Below are 16143 nucleotides of genomic sequence, written 5' to 3'. Positions count from 1 at the left end.
TTTTTTTTCATCTTTGGGGTGAACTATCCTATCAACGTTGCTTTGCTAATTTAATAAACTTAGATCTTTCTTCAAAAGTTGTTTATTACTGATTTAAGGCCACAGACTCGTCCAATCAGTTGAAACGGTCACATTCCAAAAATTATATTAATTTTTAATATAGCTAGTAAACTAGTTTGACATATCTGCTGTCAAGGTTTGGTTGTTTCTTTTCAAAGTTATTTCAGTGGCAAAATGTAAGATTGTAATAGTCCATATTGTTTGCTGGAAAAGAATATCCTCATCTCATCTCAGGCCTCACAATAAACATAAAACAAAGACTCGATCTGCACTTCACAGACAAGCGCTCAATTATCAGCTCAAGGTGTGATGAGGTAATTGATACAGGATGGGCCTGTGTGTATATTCGGAGTTCGCTCTTTGAAGTCGGTTAACAAGATACTTTTCAAATGTTTATTGCAGTAGATTCTGCAAGGCAGCGGCAATATCCCAATTTGATCAAATTCAAAACATCTACAGCAGACGAACGCATCATCACTTCAGACTACTTCCAAATTGAATTGCCGGTCAACGACGGCAGACCCGATTGGCTGATTCGAACGTTCACGCTTCACAGCTGATTCATATTTTAAAGGGAACGCGGAAACGGAATCCGGGTCTGCTTTAAAACAACAGGGCGAACAGTAGTCGGTACGGTGGACTTGCCAGGCACAGGGTGTAGTCTGTGTCTTTCATCTGGGATAGTGCAACGGAGCCAAGTGTTTGGGTGTTTTTGTTGCTTTAAAGTCGTTTTTTAAACTCCAAGATACCCCGTTTTGTTGGGTGCCGTTGAGTTTTGTAAAGCAACTTAAAACCACAGTGATGTTTGAGGTAAGCTGTTATTGTCTTCGCGTTTTTATTGACACCATCTGTCTCGACATTCCATATCGAATTCTTAGTTAAAGCGTCTCAAAAGCACTGAGTAACTCTTACTTGGATCACTGAAATGTCAACTACTACTAGAAAACTACAAAAAAAATCTTCTATGCTTTCTAGTAAACCTATGTTGGACTGTTTCCTATGGTTGGCTGATTATGATATTTCCTATTTAATAATTTTAGGCTATGGTAACCTGCATTAATTATCTATGCAATGGGCAAGTGTTGTGGTGGGGGGTTTTTTGTGTGTATGTCCTAAAAAGCTATTTTTACCCTTATTTTCCAGACCAGTCAGGATGACCTGTTTCTGTTCCCCACTCAAAGCCAGAATGAGGCCTTCTTCCCGGAGGAGGGTTTAGGCGGTGGGAGCTTGTCTCTTGCCGAGGCCTTGCTTCCCCTAGTTGAGTCGCCATCGCCCACAATGACGCCCTGGCTCTGCTCCACCCGCTATAAGACCGAACTGTGCAGCCGCTATGCTGAGACTGGTACCTGCAAGTATGCCGAACGCTGCCAGTTTGCCCATGGCCTCCATGATCTCCATGTACCCTCCCGTCATCCCAAGTACAAAACCGAGCTGTGTCGTACCTACCACACCGCTGGCTACTGCATTTATGGCACTCGTTGTCTCTTTGTGCACAGCCTTAAAGAGCAGAGGCCCACCCGTCCCCGTCGCAAGAATGTGCCTTGCCGTACCTATCGTGCATTTGGGGTTTGCCCCTTTGGTACCAGATGCCACTTCCTGCATGTTGAGGGTGGCTCCGAATCAGATGGTGGAGAGGAGGAGCGAACCTGGCAGCCTCCATCACAATCCCATGAGTGGAAGCCTCGAGGTGCCCTCTGTCGCACCTTCAGCTCATTTGGTTTCTGTCTGTATGGCACCCGTTGTCGATTCCAACATGGGCTTCCGAACGCTATCAAAGGTCTTCACTCCAACCACACATCCTGGCCTCATCAGATGACCAATGGGGGATCTCTTTCACCTGCCTCCGACATGTGCTCTTCACCATCTCCACCATCCTCATCCCCTCCATCTGCGTTGGCTTCGCCGGTGTACCCTGATGGCTCTGGTCCAGTCACTCCACCATCGGTGGAAGTGGCCAACAATGCTTTCACCTTCAGCAGTCAACATCTGAATGATCTGCTGCTCCCTCTCGCCCTTCGGCTCCAGCAGTTGGAGTATGCTGCCAATGCTGGTCCTCAAGACACTCTGGACAAGCCACGGTTGCCATGAAGTCTGTGGCATGATCCTAAATGATAAAGCTTTATCTGTGACTGAATTCATATTTAACCTTGTTTTTATTTTGTTTTTTAGTTGTGTACAGTGTCCCTTTGCTACTTGTTTTTAAACCGCCTTTTGAGACCGATTCTTAAACGTTTGCTTTTTATTTCTTAATTCAAGTCTGTCATGTACTTCTGAGGCCACTTATTTTTGACGGACTGAATGAAGCCCCTGAAGTGTAAAATTTAGACTTTATTTTACTGTTGTGTGTGACTTATTTCACTATGCTTGTTTCTAATTTAAGGATTTTTAAACTCCATGACCTTTAAATTATTTTGGAAACATCAGCATCCATGGATCTCAATAAAACCTCCTAAAAGGATTTGCTGTGTGGTTTGTCTTTCATGACACTCTAGTGGTGACTGAACATTTTTGAAGACTTCCTCTAAACTGCAGTTTTTGACATGAGTTTTTAAGAAGTCCAAGGTGTGCTACTGGGGGGTGGGGGGAAGCCCAATTCTCTCTTGGATGTAGTCTTGTTTTCAGTCAGGAGTGAGGGAGCTTTTTTTCTTTATAAATTGATTCACTCCGGTTATTTTGAACAAGATCCTTTCATACAGTGGAAATGCTCTATATTACAGTCACCTTTTAAAATCTTGTACTTCTCTACTACAAATGTACTTTTGAGTTCATGGCAGAAGAAACAAAAGTTGGTTGTAGAGCAGGGGTTTCCAAACTCCGTTCTGGAGGGCTTAGTTCCAACCCTAATTAAGCACACTGGAACCAGTTAATCAAGGTCTTGGCAGGCATATCAAACATCCAGAAAAATATGTTGATGCAAGTTAGACAACTACAGGCCCGAGTTTGGAGACCCCTGTGGTCGAGTTAAATAATTCTGATATCGGATCAACTTTTTATTTCCTTAAATGTCTCTATTTTTTTTTACTGAAAGTAAACTAAAAAATTAACTTGGTGAACCGATTCAAAAGATTCGAATCGCTAAAACGAATCAATATACCTGTCGCCAGCACGTATATTATTGGATACATGCGCGGAGCTCATAGCCAATCATGCGTTTCCCACAAGTTCCCCAGTGTGTTGTATAAACAGTCTGAAGAGCTTAGCTGCTTGTACTAATATAAGTACATAGCGAGGAGAATTGAAAAAAGTCTGATGACGCGCAGCCTAGCCGCTGTAGTTCTACATCTTTAATGTAATTTACAGCATCTTTATTTAGTGGTCTCACTAAAGATGACCGAGCGGGAGGGACGGCGCTTCGCCTAGGTGCCGCGGGAATCCATCAAACTAATGTCCGAGAGCACCGGAGGGGAGCTCAGCGAGGAGGTGTCAGCTCTGCTGGCCGAGGATGTGTGCTACCACCTCAGAGAAGCAACACATAGAAGCAATACGACTTACATTTACATGCATCACATGCTGCTGTACTTGTCTGTGTCTTAAAGGTGCTGTAGGGAACTTTTGTAAAAAAATATTTTTTACATATTTATTAAACCTGTCATTATGTCCTGACAGTAGAATATGAGACAGATAATCTGTGAAAAAATCAAGCTCCTCTGGCTCCTCCCAGTGGTCCTATTGCCATTTGCAGAAACTCCATGGCACCCGGTAAAAAATAACCAATCAGAGCTGCGGTCCGTAACTTTGTTTGTGTTCAAAATGTAGAAAAATGTATATAATAAGCGAGTACACCATGAATCCATTTTCCAAACCGTGTTTTTGGCTTGTCCTGAATCACTAGGGTGCACCTATAATAAGTGTTTATATTCGGACTATTTTAGATTGCTTCGCGGGTACCGCGGCGGAGTAACCTAGTACCTTTGTGATTCTTCATAGACATAAACAGAGAGAAGTAGTTCCGGCTACGATGTTCTTCCGCAAGACGCATGCAGTTCTGTTTATTAACCGCTAGAGCGTCAAAAGTTCCCTACCGCAGCTTTAATGTTTCCTGTAAACTGTTCTGATGGGATCTACTGTCTCAGCCTGGCCATTTAAGTCATTTAAATGTTCACGACTGTCAATTTAGTGGCTTTTAATTTGTTGTGCAATACATTGCATTCGTGCCTTATTATTTCTTTAAAGCGATGGTGATGTGTGCTATTATTTCAGATTATGACTGTTAGCTGACAAACATAACATGCTCTTGCTGTGTTGATTTGTGCTACTGTCTCTAAATGTTTCCAGCTCAAGCTTTTGTAGATGTTGTTATGTGTGCATGTGTTTTTAATCCTCTAAAGCATTTGTAAGGAAATACTTTGTAAACTGTCAACCAGTCTGTACATCTCATCTCTTTGTCCCACTACAGAACAGCTCACATTTCATGAGACATGCAAAGAGAAAGAAGCTGAGTGTGGAAGACTTCAATAGAGCACTAAGGTGGAGCAATACTGAGGTATCGGTTCATCTTTATGTGTGAATGCGTTTTTTTTTTTTTTTTTTTATGTGAATTCGCATTGTGGTGTTGTTTGTTACACTTCATCACCTGCAGAACAGCATTACACCTGCTGGATATTTTCTAGACTGTTTGCGGCTATGGTGCACAAGATGCCTTACCATTCCACGCATTAAAGGAAGGAGAGCTTTTCTTTGTAGAAGATCGGGAGATAAATCTGGTGGAGTTGGCGCTTGCTACTAATATTCCCAAAGGCTGTGCAGAGACGATGGTTCGAGGTAGGGCGGGAACGGGATGCTTTAGTGAAATGTATTCATTTTTTTTTAATGTATATTGTCTGTTTTGTCTCCTCGGCAGTGCATGTGTCATATCTTGATGGAAAAGGCAATCTGGAATTTCAAAGGACAAGTAAACCTCATATTTGAATTGATTTGTCAGGTGCATCTGTATGTTCCTATTTTATTTAATATACATTTTATTTATATGACCCATATGAACAAGAACATTGTAAAACACAAAATACAGTCATGAACCTCAATCTATGAAGGCACAAAAAAAAAACAAAAAAAAAAACTTGGGAATCATTGAACAATGTTGGTTGGTTATTTATTTATTTATATCGCCAACAAAAGAATATACTGTAAATATTCCATAGTTCACCTGGCTCTATTCAGTTTATTTTTTTGTATTCTCTTGGTAGTGCCCTCTGCTGTTCAGTCTCTATCAGAGGATCTGCTGAAGTATTACCAACAAATAACACCAGGCATAGTTCTCTAGCTAGTATAATAATGTTTTTCTGCTTCAATCAGGTGGCTTTGCTAGACCTCCAGTCCAAAGATCGCTGCCCTCCTGCCTTACTTCGTTTACGTCATGAGTGGGGTAAGATTGCTCTGTCCATGAAGTACAAAATGCCCTCATTAAGTAAAACCTTATATTATAACGGCTTTTTTGTAATTACTGTGAAACTTGTTACATGACCTTGGGCTGTTTGATGCATTCTGTAATCTGTGGATCTCTTTCCTCTTTTTAGGTGAAGTCAGTCAGTCATGATCTGGACCAGTTAAACAGACTCCTACACATGGTGTAGAGTTTGGTGCAGAGCCCGTACCTGTCCCTGGGCTCATATGTGCACAGTCTTGTGTCCAGTGTCATGTACTGCATTTCCGGAGCCTCTGGCTGCGTCCATCAACCCCCTCAATGACCGCTGGACCCTGAGAGACTATGCAGCCCTTCTGCTCAGCCACATCTTCTGGTATTTCTTTAGAATCCTACAGTAAAGTTATTCTTCTTAAATTCACTTTTATAGTGAATGCTCTTAGGACACATGGTGATCTTGTGAGTGGGCTGTACCATCAGATTCTTCTGTCTCTGCAGAAGGTTCTTTCAGATCCGGTTAGACCTCTCTGTTCCCACTATGGAGCTGTAGTGGATCTGCATGCTCTCAGCTGGAAGGTAAACACGCACAGCACAACACCAACAAACACAAATACGCTTTTTACTACTAAATGTCACACTGTTTGTGTTTTTCTTTTAACACAGGCTGTTGAACGTGTGCTGTATCCTCACCTCCCTGCGTATTGGGCGAATCTACAAGCTGTGCTAAGTGATTACTCCGTGTCCAACGCTCAGGTGAAAGCAGACGGCCACAAAGTCTATGGAACCATTCTGGTAGGTACAGTACTTTAGACAATGACTGTTGTGCATACGTTTCTTTTCAGGATTCTGATATAAATGTATTGGTTTATTCAAGTTTATTTGTTTGTACACAGCTTTTATTTAGCCAGACACCACAGATTGTTTTCTCATTTTGTGTTCCCATTTGCACATTACAGTAGACCCAAACTCACGGCCCTTGCAGCATTTCCTGCAAACCGATCTGCTGAAAACACCAGATTCATGAGCTGCTCACGTCTCAGTGTCGCTCTTTATTTTGAAACATGATGTGCACATATTTACTTAATTAAATTGCAGGCTTTATAAGCTATATTGAGATTTGTTTTCATTTCGTTTAATCACACTACCTTCCGTTCAACAGTTGATTAGCCCAACACAATGTCTCTGAAGTGACCACTTTATTATCTTCCCTGAAGGTGGCGGTAGAGCGTTTGCTGAAGATGAAGGCACTCAGTCTGACCTCGGCAGCAGGAGGCGGCGGTGCTGGTCTACCAGACACTGCCACAGGGGCTGGCAACTTCAGAGAAAACTCTCCTGGCCTCAGCCCACCCCCCGAACCTCTTTCCGAACCCCCTCTTGGCATTGCAAGCCATCTCCAAGCAGGTGGAGCTGGCTGTCCATGGGAGGAGTGGACTACTGTATCTCTTCCTGTCATGTATTGTGAACTCTACTCGTTTTTTGGAGATATTCTGGCTGTACGCTTCAGCACTGACCCGCCACTCGGTAGTGCCCCATCTTCATGTTCCTGCCAGACATTAGAGGGCAGGAAAGAGCCAGTTAGTGGTGCCCCCAATCTTGAGAATACACAAAAAATGCCCCAGCTAACTGCCAGTATGAATATTAGCCCAAGACAAGATGGAAGCCCTCGTATGGAAGCACAACCACCAAGTCTGGTTGTTACCTAATTTTTATGTTTACCTAGAATTTTCTCCATGGGGGAATTGAATGTTATGGAAACCATTTTGTTTCAAATCAAAGTTTGCAATATTGTGATTCACCTGGTTGGTTTGGTTCTTGACTTCAGCGAAAATGTCCAGGTCTTGTCATTAAAAACTCACCGAAATATTTAGCGAAAGAGCAAATGGTCTTTAGATGTTGATTAAACATTTTGTTTTAGTGTGGAGTGCATTTCTCACTGGTGGTCTCCTTTTTGTCCCGTGTCTGCAGATCTCTTCCCGCTCTTCATCTTCATTCTCACGTTCCAGGTCATCTTCGTCACGTCCTGGACGTTCCACCAGCCAATCCCAAGACATTTTCCCTAAAGCCCGCTACACGCTGCCTCAGGCTGGACCTCCTGCTTTCTCTTTCATCATCGGCGGGCGACAGATAGGTAGAAGGCACTTCCAGACGAGCTTTACTCCAACTCCAGCCCTTACTACCCTCCCTCCTCGTGCTTACACCCACAAGCTGCCGGTCATAGGGAGAGTCCGCAAACCTGTGCGCCGCTGGACGTGTTCCCATTACTCTCTTCACCTGCCTCTTTAAAATACTTGAATGATGTACGTGACATTTAGAGACACGTGACCACAGTGACATCTCATCAAATGGCTGCATCTTAGTTATTACAGATGAACAGATCTATATGCTCTATGCAAACAAGGCAAGTATTATTGTGAGAAAATAATTGTGAATGAACGCCTGAGATTTTTATGCTATAGCTCTGCTGCTTCTGATCAGTAGCATTAACTTTAAGTTCTTATATAGTTATTTCTAAAGTTTATATTTACTGTACTTGCAGCAGGATAAAGCTGAACAGATGCTGTTATACAATTGCCTTGTTTATTAGAGGATTTATGTATGAATGAATGTCCTTTTTTAAGTTTAACTTGTTTTGTAAAGTTGTAGGCCTGTAAAAATAAATAGATTTATTTCATGTACTCACAATATATTTTATTATATATGTCTGTTCATGATGCCAATGAGTTTATTTTTATAGGCCTGGTAATAAGCTGCATGTCAAATCGAAACCCCTTAGATTAATTTAGCAAAAACTGTATATAATGCATTACTCTAAAGGAATTTGTTAAAAAAAAAAATATATATATATATATATATATATAGGGAACATTTTCAGTGATTAACTTCAATTTCAGTCTGTTCACCACAAAGCTATCATATGGCTCCAGAAGGCAGAAGAACATAACGCATGACTAATTCTGTAGTAATTCTATTATGCTTCCTGTTCTTTTCAGAGCTTGGTCACTGTGTATCTTTCCATACATTCTACAAAATGTGTTGGAGCAGGATTTTAAACCGTACCGTTAAGAAACTAAATTCTTCTCCAATGACAACTGGAAGTCCGATAGTGAGCTTGTTGAGGCAGCCTTATAATTTGAAAAGTTTGGTTTAGGTGTAGCAGACAGGTGGAGGCTCTGACCCATTGCATTAAACTTTCAGCATGGTGTTAACTCTCCATGTCAGAGCCCAGGTTTGGTTACACATGCAGCACCTTAATGTTCTACCATACTGAGGCAATACAAACACACACAAAAATAGTTTAATGATGGCTATTTTTGCTGACAAAGCTCTGACTTTTCTACGAGTTCACGCGTTCACGTGTATGATGATAGCGTACTGCCTCTTCATCGTTCTCGGTGCCGTTGTTTTGATGAAACTGGAGCAACCTGAGGTGAATTTGCTTGTTAGAGAGGTCCGTGAACTGAAAGCTCGTTTTCTGGCAGATAACCCTTGTGTTGAGGAGAGCAGTTTGGATCGTTTGTTAATGAACGTGCTTTCCGCGGGTAAACGTGGCGTGGCCGCGCTGGAGTCCGCCAGCGATAAGTGCAACTTCGACTTTACGTCGTCGCTGTTTTTCGTTATTACCTTCCTCACGACTACAGGTGAGCAGCAGTCACACATTCATTACAGTGCTGGCTGAATGTTTCCTGTTGAAAACTACCTCTGTGCTTTTATCCAACACAAACATGTATTTAATAATCTCATATTTTAATTATTATTTTACTTGTGGAGCATTTAGAGTCTAATATCTGCTGAGAGGCTATGTTGGTGAACAGCTCAGACAATTGAAAATGTTGTAGGTCCTATACAGCCAAGAAGCAAATGTAAAGTTTATTCCACCAGTTTGTCTGTCTGTTGGTTTAGAAATATTAACTCTGTCATTCGAGTTCAATCACACAATGCATGAGCTATATATAATTTCGATCAAAATACATTATACAACTTAAATATTAAGTCTTCACACTCAAACTTATTAATCATATCTTATTTCTTAAACTCAACAAACCAAATGCATCAATATTTAATTTTCCACACTCAAGATTGATTGATTTCTTTTTATGTAAAAATTTCAAGTCCTGCAGTGTAATTTGGCTCACATTTAATAATACTTATCAAAAGGCAGTGATCTCTTCAAAGCAGTTTTATTTTAGTATCAGCGATACACTATTATAGTTGCGATGATGAGAAATGTTGCTTCAGCAACTAGCTGAAATATTATTCAAAATTATTTTATTTCAGTTTATATATTACGTTTATTGTATTTCAAGTAACAAATGTTGTTATGTTTTTCTATGATTTTGATTTTAGTTAACTAAAGTAATCCTGCTTTAAAATCTGTGATATCTTTAAACTCATCTATATTTGCAGGTTATGGCACCACTGTGCCTCTCTCGGATGAGGGCCGTGTTTTCTGTGTTGTTTACTGTCTTGTGGGCATCCCTTTCACCATGCTGCTGCTGTCCAGCCTTACTCATGCCCTCCTGCCATGGGTAACACACACCCCTATTCACAACCTTCAAGTCTTCTGGGGACTGTCTCGCAACCATGCTGCGTTGCTGCACTGCAGTGTGCTCGCCTTTTGCACAGCGACATTGTTCTTTCTTCTGCCTGCTGGTGCCCTCTGCCTGCTGGAGAATGACTGGAGTTACCTGGAGTCACTCTACTTTTGTTTTATCTCACTTAGCACGACAGGACTTGTTGACTTCCTGCCTGGGAGGACGCAAAGCCGGGCAGCACGTCAGGGGCTGGAGTTTGCAACCTCCTGTAAGTCCCAGCACTTATTTTTAAAAAAAATTTTTTATGTATATGAATTGTTTTGATTCACTGTTTTCTGTGGGTCATAAAAAGGTCTTTAAAAAATCATTAAATGTTGTATGCATTGCTAAAAAAAATTTATGTTCCTCAGTATTTTTGTCTTGTTTTCCAATGCAAATATTAGATTAGATTAGATAAGATTCAACTTTATTGTCATTGCACATGTACGGTAAAGGGCAACGAAATGCAGTGCAGGGCAATGAAATGCAACAAAATGCAAATATCTAAGCATCCTTAAATCAAGTTACAGTGAGATGCAAAATGAGTTGAAGTAGTCTTATTTTCTGAAAAAAATAAAATAAAAAATTACTCTTGCATTATCAATCTGCGGAAGTGTGATGAAAACTTGTTTTCCTTTTGAATTAAGTTGATTCTGAGTTCATTTGCAGATATTTGGTCTTATTTTAATAATGAACACACTTCATTTTCACTTCTCAAATAAGTGTACAATGATTTAAGAATCTTTAGACATTTGCAGAGGAAACCAAAACAAAAATGCTGAGGAAGAGCGTCACCTTTTTTGCCATGTGATCAGAAGCTACGGTAAATGATATTTCCATATTGTATGGGTTGGGAGTATATCCAAACCTTATTAGTTTTTTAGTTAGTTAGTTTGTGGGTTAGTTGGTTTATTAGTTAGTAAGTAAAATTAATTAAAAAGTGTGTCAGGTTCTTGGTAAGGGAGGAACTCAGGTGCAGACAGGGATTCTCAAACAAAGGGTTTATTACAAAAAAGGGGAAGCAAAAACCCACGAGGGGGAAAACAAGGGCTAGGGTAAGGACTAAATAACCAAAACAAGACAGGGCTGACCAGATAAAGACACTAAACACTAACTATAAACAAACACTCACGGTAATACAAACACTTCTTTAAGGAACAATCACAGAGTGGAACAATCACAATCACAGGTACAATGAACCGAAGCAGGACAGAGCACACTAGGAGATCTAAATAAGGGGAACAATTAAGACACGACAGGTGTTACAGATAGGACAATCACGACACGACTAGGATAACAAGGGGGGCGGGGCAAGGGAACGAGACAACACAAGCACATGGCCCAAAGACAAGGCCATGCGCTTGTACACAAAACACGGGTCTGTCATGATCCTGCCTCAAGACTAGGAAAAATCAAGGACACGAGGGCAGAATCATGACAGAACCCCTCCCTTAAGGAGCGGCTTCCAGACGCTCCTCAAGGGAACATCAAACACGGGACACGACTGACATGACAGACTGGGACACAGACACAAACCAACAGGACATGACAAATAACAACAAAGGCAAACATGAGTACACAACGGCAGGGTTGGGGTGACAAATCAAAAAAAACAAACAGGGAAGGGGAGGGGGCGGGACCACAAAGTTCATGGGGGACAGACCAGGGCGGGTGGGTGGGGTAGGAATCCTAGGAGGACAGGACGAAGGCTGACGACGGGGGTACGGGCAGGTCTGGGTGGTGAGGGGCGGGGAGGGTTCTCGGGATAACTGACAGGAGCAGACACAGGACGCGGGGCAACACTTACGGGACGTGGGGCAACATCAACAGGACGAGGGGCGACTACATCAACAGGACGAGGGGCGACTACATCTACAGGACGAGGGGCGACTACATCTACAGGACGAGGGGCGACTACATCTACAGGACGAGGGGCGACTACATCTACAGGACGAGGGGCGACTACATCTACAGGGCACGGGGAGACGACAGGACACGGGGAGACGACATCTACTGGACACGGGGGCACATCAACGGGACACGGGGCCACATCAACAGGACACGGGGCCACATCAACAGGACACGGGGGGACAACGGCTGGACACTTAGGACTTCTGGGGACAGGGTCAGGGGACAAAACAGGACTGACGGGGACTTCTAAAATTTGGACAAGACGGGACAAATAATCAGAAAAAGCTTTAGCAGCTAGGATAATAGGCAGCTCCTTATGGGATGAGACCGACTGTACAAGAGTCTTTGCTGCAGAGTCGGCCGCGGCTCTCTCCTCCGCTCTCACGACTGCAGCTCTCTTCTTTGCCGGCTCGGGCACGCCCACCGCTGCTGGCTCGGGCACGCCCACCGCTGCTGGCTCGGGCACGCCCACCGCTGCTGGCTCGGGCACGCCCACCGCTGCTGGCTCGGGCACGCCCACCGCTGCTGGCTCGGGAGGAGACAGGGTCACAGGGCCGGCAGGCCCCTTCTTCTTCCTCTTCCTCCTCGGGCGCGGTGCAGAGGCTACAGCTGGGTCAGAGGCGGGTTGGGGGAGTTTGGTCTCGGACAGGGCAGACTCGGACGCCGAAGACTCTGAAGCCGACTCCCATGAAAACCGTCTCCCTCGTTTCATGGGGAGACTGCTGGCTGAGGAGGGCACCTCAGGACTCTGGGAGGGGCTTGCCTGACCCCCCAGGGTTGCCACGGCCAGGACACGACCCTCCGGGATCGCCGGCAGCTGGGTAGGTGGGGACCTCTGGGGCTCCTCCTCTCGCCCGCTCACTCCGGAACGACCTCCCCTGGTCCCCCGGAACACCACAAGGCGAGAGCCCTCAAAACAATCTCGCTGGCTGGCTGATGCCATCCAGCATTGCCTCCTGTCTGCTGAGTTCCTTGGTGGTCGGTTCATTCTGTCAGGTTCTTGGTAAGGGAGGAACTCAGGTGCAGACAGGGATTCTCAAACAAAGGGTTTATTACAAAAAAGGGGAAGCAAAAACCCACGAGGGGGAAAACAAGGGCTAGGGTAAGGACTAAATAACCAAAACAAGACAGGGCTGACCAGATAAAGACACTAAACACTAACTATAAACAAACACTCACGGTAATACAAACACTTCTTTAAGGAACAATCACAGAGTGGAACAATCACAATCACAGGTACAATGAACCGAAGCAGGACAGAGCACACTAGGAGATCTAAATAGGGGGAACAATTAAGACACGACAGGTGTTACAGATAGGACAATCACGACACGACTAGGATAACAAGGGGGGCGGGGCAAGGGAACGAGACAACACAAGCACATGGCCCAAAGACAAGGCCATGCGCTTGTACACAAAACACGGGTCTGTCATGATCCTGCCTCAAGACTAGGAAAAATCAAGGACACGAGGGCAGAATCATGACAAAGTGATAGAGATTATTAAAAAGTTGAATTTTCAAACTTGTAAGTGTTGCAAATACAACTCATTGTCTGCTCTTTATTTAGATACAACATTGACTTAAATTTTCTTTACTTGCTCTTAAAAGGGTCTTACCTTTATAAAACCTACAGAAACCCTAATCTAGACTTGTCTTTTTTCAGGTTACCTGATGCTTGGACTGATTGTCTTGCTTGTCGTTGTGGAAAGCTTATGGGAACTGGAGCAGGTTCAAGCCATTCTGCGTTTTTTCACTGGACCGCGGCAGGGTGAGCTGAAGGGGGTGGGTTTGGATGAGCTTGTGCTCAGTGGAGACATGGCAGGTGCAGAGGAGGAGCCTCATTACACCCTGCCTATATCCACCATCTCCCCTGCTTTCTCAGACTCACCTGCCACTCCAACAACAGAGCTGCCACCGATCTTTGGCCTGCCACCCAAGGAAAATGTTCCCCCTTCACTAAGACCAAACCCCACTCCAGATCTGTGCCAATCCACTTCCACTACATAACTGATACAATGGAAATGGACATTGTAAGAAGAATAAATGATATCCAAGAATGAAGCTGGCAAACACTAGGTGGTATAGTTGATTTGATTTATTTAGAATTAATTTGGTCTACCAGCATTGCATGCAGTGAGTGGGATTTGGCCACATAAGTGTATAATACGATTTATGAATCATTTACATTTATAATACAGATTATAAGAATATATATGAATATATTATTTCTTAATAAAGAAACAATATTGTCAAATACACAAGTAATCATTGTTTGGACAATGTTTGGATACATATATATGGGCGCGCACACACACAGATAGATTTTTTTAAGTGGTAAAGGTATAATACAAATAAATATAATTTACAATACTTTACAATTTAGGTTTTGTAAAGAAATTCAATACAGACACAGTTTAACTTCAAAATCATCCAATGAGTCAAAATTAATTAATGTCAGGATTTTTTTAATCTTTCAAGAATGCCCAAACATTCAGACTCGTGTATGAAATGCAACAATTAATTATTGTTTTATTTGAGATGCAGATGTTTCACATGTTGTTCTTCATAGTTGCAGCAGGGAGGGTGCAGGTGTGTGTGTCTGTGTGAGTGTATGTGTGTGGGACAGTGACTCTGTGCCCAGCGCTGATGTCTCTGCCTGTCTGACATAAACGCACTTCACAGGCTCCGCCTCTTTCCTTGCAGTGAGGTCATATTCTTCAATTATTGTCTTCAGTCATTTACTGTTCAATTCTGCAGTAGACGGTTTGTGCTAGAGAGTACATTTAAGTGCTTAGTGCTTCTTTTGCATAGGCTTTTGATTAAATTAAAATACCATGATAAGAAAATCAGCATGATTATTATATACATGTGTTTTGTTTGGCTTAAACTTTCTCAATTTCTACTAAGGAAAAAGTGGGTTTTAAACAAGGCAAAGACCCAGGACTTTTGTCCTAAAGTATAAAAAGAGTAAATTACATAGTATTTATTTTTCACCACTTCAGAAACTAATTGTGTGTGTGTGTGTGTGTGTTTGTGTGTTGAAATGGTTCCTCCTGAGATCTGTTGATGTGGTTACAGGAGCTGTATGTAGGTCAGGACTGAAGTAAAGTTAGACCCCAAAAGCTGGTGCAGTGCTGGGGAATGAAACATCATCACAGTTTTAGTCATTTCAATTAAACGGCAGTTTAATAAGCTGCCAACAACAACAACAAATCAGGATTAAATATAGCAAACGCATAGGATAAAAATAGGGAATAAGTACGATTGTTTAAATTAACATTTTAATATATTAAAGCTGTTTTTGACATGATGCATGTGGTATATTGATATAATTTTGTTCCTAATGCTTTTACACTGTATTCTTCTCTTTCATTTAGGTTGACAGTTAGCAGGTGTTACATGCTTATCTATGTTTGTCACTGTTATCTTTGATTCTGAACAGATGGGGTAACAGTAACACAATGTAACTTTCCAAGAGATGTGTGTTGAAAGATTATCAAATGTTATCTTACTGTGAAATTAAGTTAATGTTATTTAATGTTCAAATTGTGCTCTTATAGAATGTATATAGAATGAAACAAGACTCTTATGGTCATCAAGGCTGCAATTATTTGGTCAAAAGTACAGTAAAAACTGTAATATTGTTAAATATTATTACCATTCAGAAGAACTGCTTTCTATTTGAATATATTTTAAAATGTAATTTATTTCTGTGATGCAAAGCTGAATTTCCAGCATCATTACTCCAGTCTTCAATGTCACATGATCCTTCAGAAATCATTCTAATATGCTGATTTGCTTCTAAAGAAGTGTTGAAAATAATTGCGCTGCATTTTATGAGCAGTGATCTTCATAGCTGAAATGATTTAGTGATGAAACTGTGGTGTATTTTAAGAAATATATCAATGCCATTCAGATTTGTTCAGGCTTTTCTTCGTTTAGAACATTTCCTGCCGTTGGTACTTGGGCATGAGGAGGTCAATGCCACAGGAAAACAGGAAGTACTGAGACCACGACAAGCTCAACTAACAGGATGTGTACAGCTTTGATCAGGAACCTTATTCGAGATCTGTAAGTTTATATTACATCTCTCTGTCTCTTCGCTTTCCTGATCCCTCTATCAGTGTTCTGTTATTTTTGGCTTGATGAACAAATTCAAATGACTTAGTTAAATTAACTCTGTGACCCTGGTGCACAAAACCAGTCTTAATTCGCTGGGGTATATTTATAGCAATAGCCAA

General features: G+C 42.1%; 3 protein-coding genes and 1 long non-coding RNA gene across 4 annotated transcripts; all 4 read left to right on the top strand.

Annotated features, from left to right (window-relative positions):
- The first annotated feature begins 669 nt into the window (after positions 1-669).
- LOC113071485 (mRNA decay activator protein ZFP36L2-like) lies at positions 670-2518 on the top strand. The gene is made up of 2 exons (XM_026244838.1): positions 670-870; positions 1204-2518. The coding sequence occupies exons 1-2, from the start codon at positions 862-864 to the stop codon at positions 2146-2148; spliced, it is 954 nt and encodes a 317-aa protein (XP_026100623.1). The 5' UTR covers positions 670-861; the 3' UTR covers positions 2149-2518.
- A 1570-nt stretch (positions 2519-4088) lies between these two features.
- Positions 4089-5072, top strand: LOC113071481 (uncharacterized). The gene is made up of 3 exons (XR_003280099.1): positions 4089-4543; positions 4671-4821; positions 4901-5072. It is a non-coding gene; the product is annotated as an uncharacterized LOC113071481 (long non-coding RNA).
- A 341-nt stretch (positions 5073-5413) lies between these two features.
- Positions 5414-8001, top strand: LOC113071486 (TAF6-like RNA polymerase II p300/CBP-associated factor-associated factor 65 kDa subunit 6L). Its single transcript, XM_026244839.1, has 6 exons — positions 5414-5422; positions 5574-5626; positions 5744-5795; positions 5918-5995; positions 6083-6211; positions 6634-8001. Exons 1-6 carry the CDS (start codon positions 5414-5416, stop codon positions 7120-7122), a joined length of 810 nt encoding a protein of 269 aa, XP_026100624.1. The 3' UTR covers positions 7123-8001.
- A 1846-nt stretch (positions 8002-9847) lies between these two features.
- LOC113071480 (potassium channel subfamily K member 1-like) lies at positions 9848-14145 on the top strand. Its single transcript, XM_026244835.1, has 2 exons — positions 9848-10219; positions 13566-14145. The coding sequence occupies exons 1-2, from the start codon at positions 9904-9906 to the stop codon at positions 13907-13909; spliced, it is 660 nt and encodes a 219-aa protein (XP_026100620.1). The 5' UTR covers positions 9848-9903; the 3' UTR covers positions 13910-14145.
- Positions 14146-16143: the final 1998 nt, after the last annotated feature.

Source organism: Carassius auratus, unplaced genomic scaffold, assembly GCF_003368295.1.
Source record: "Carassius auratus strain Wakin unplaced genomic scaffold, ASM336829v1 scaf_tig00007414, whole genome shotgun sequence".
NCBI classification, from domain to species: Eukaryota; Metazoa; Chordata; class Actinopteri; order Cypriniformes; family Cyprinidae; genus Carassius; species Carassius auratus.
This window is presented reverse-complemented; position numbering and strand designations above follow the sequence as displayed.

What these genes read in the sequence shown, in the direction of transcription:
- LOC113071486 (XM_026244839.1), top strand. An exon ending in CTGCTCAGCCACATCTTCTG is followed by an intron (nt 5,796 to 5,917) that starts GTATTTCTTTAG and finishes CTGTCTCTGCAG; the next exon opens with AAGGTTCTTTCAGATCCGGT. An exon ending in AAGTCTATGGAACCATTCTG is followed by an intron (nt 6,212 to 6,633) that starts GTAGGTACAGTA and finishes TCTTCCCTGAAG; the next exon opens with GTGGCGGTAGAGCGTTTGCT.
- LOC113071480 (XM_026244835.1), top strand. Translation starts at nt 9,904, where the DNA reads ATGCTGCTGCTGTCCAGCCTTACTCATGCCCTCCTGCCATGGGTAACA. An exon ending in GCTGGAGTTTGCAACCTCCT is followed by an intron (nt 10,220 to 13,565) that starts GTAAGTCCCAGC and finishes GTCTTTTTTCAG; the next exon opens with GTTACCTGATGCTTGGACTG.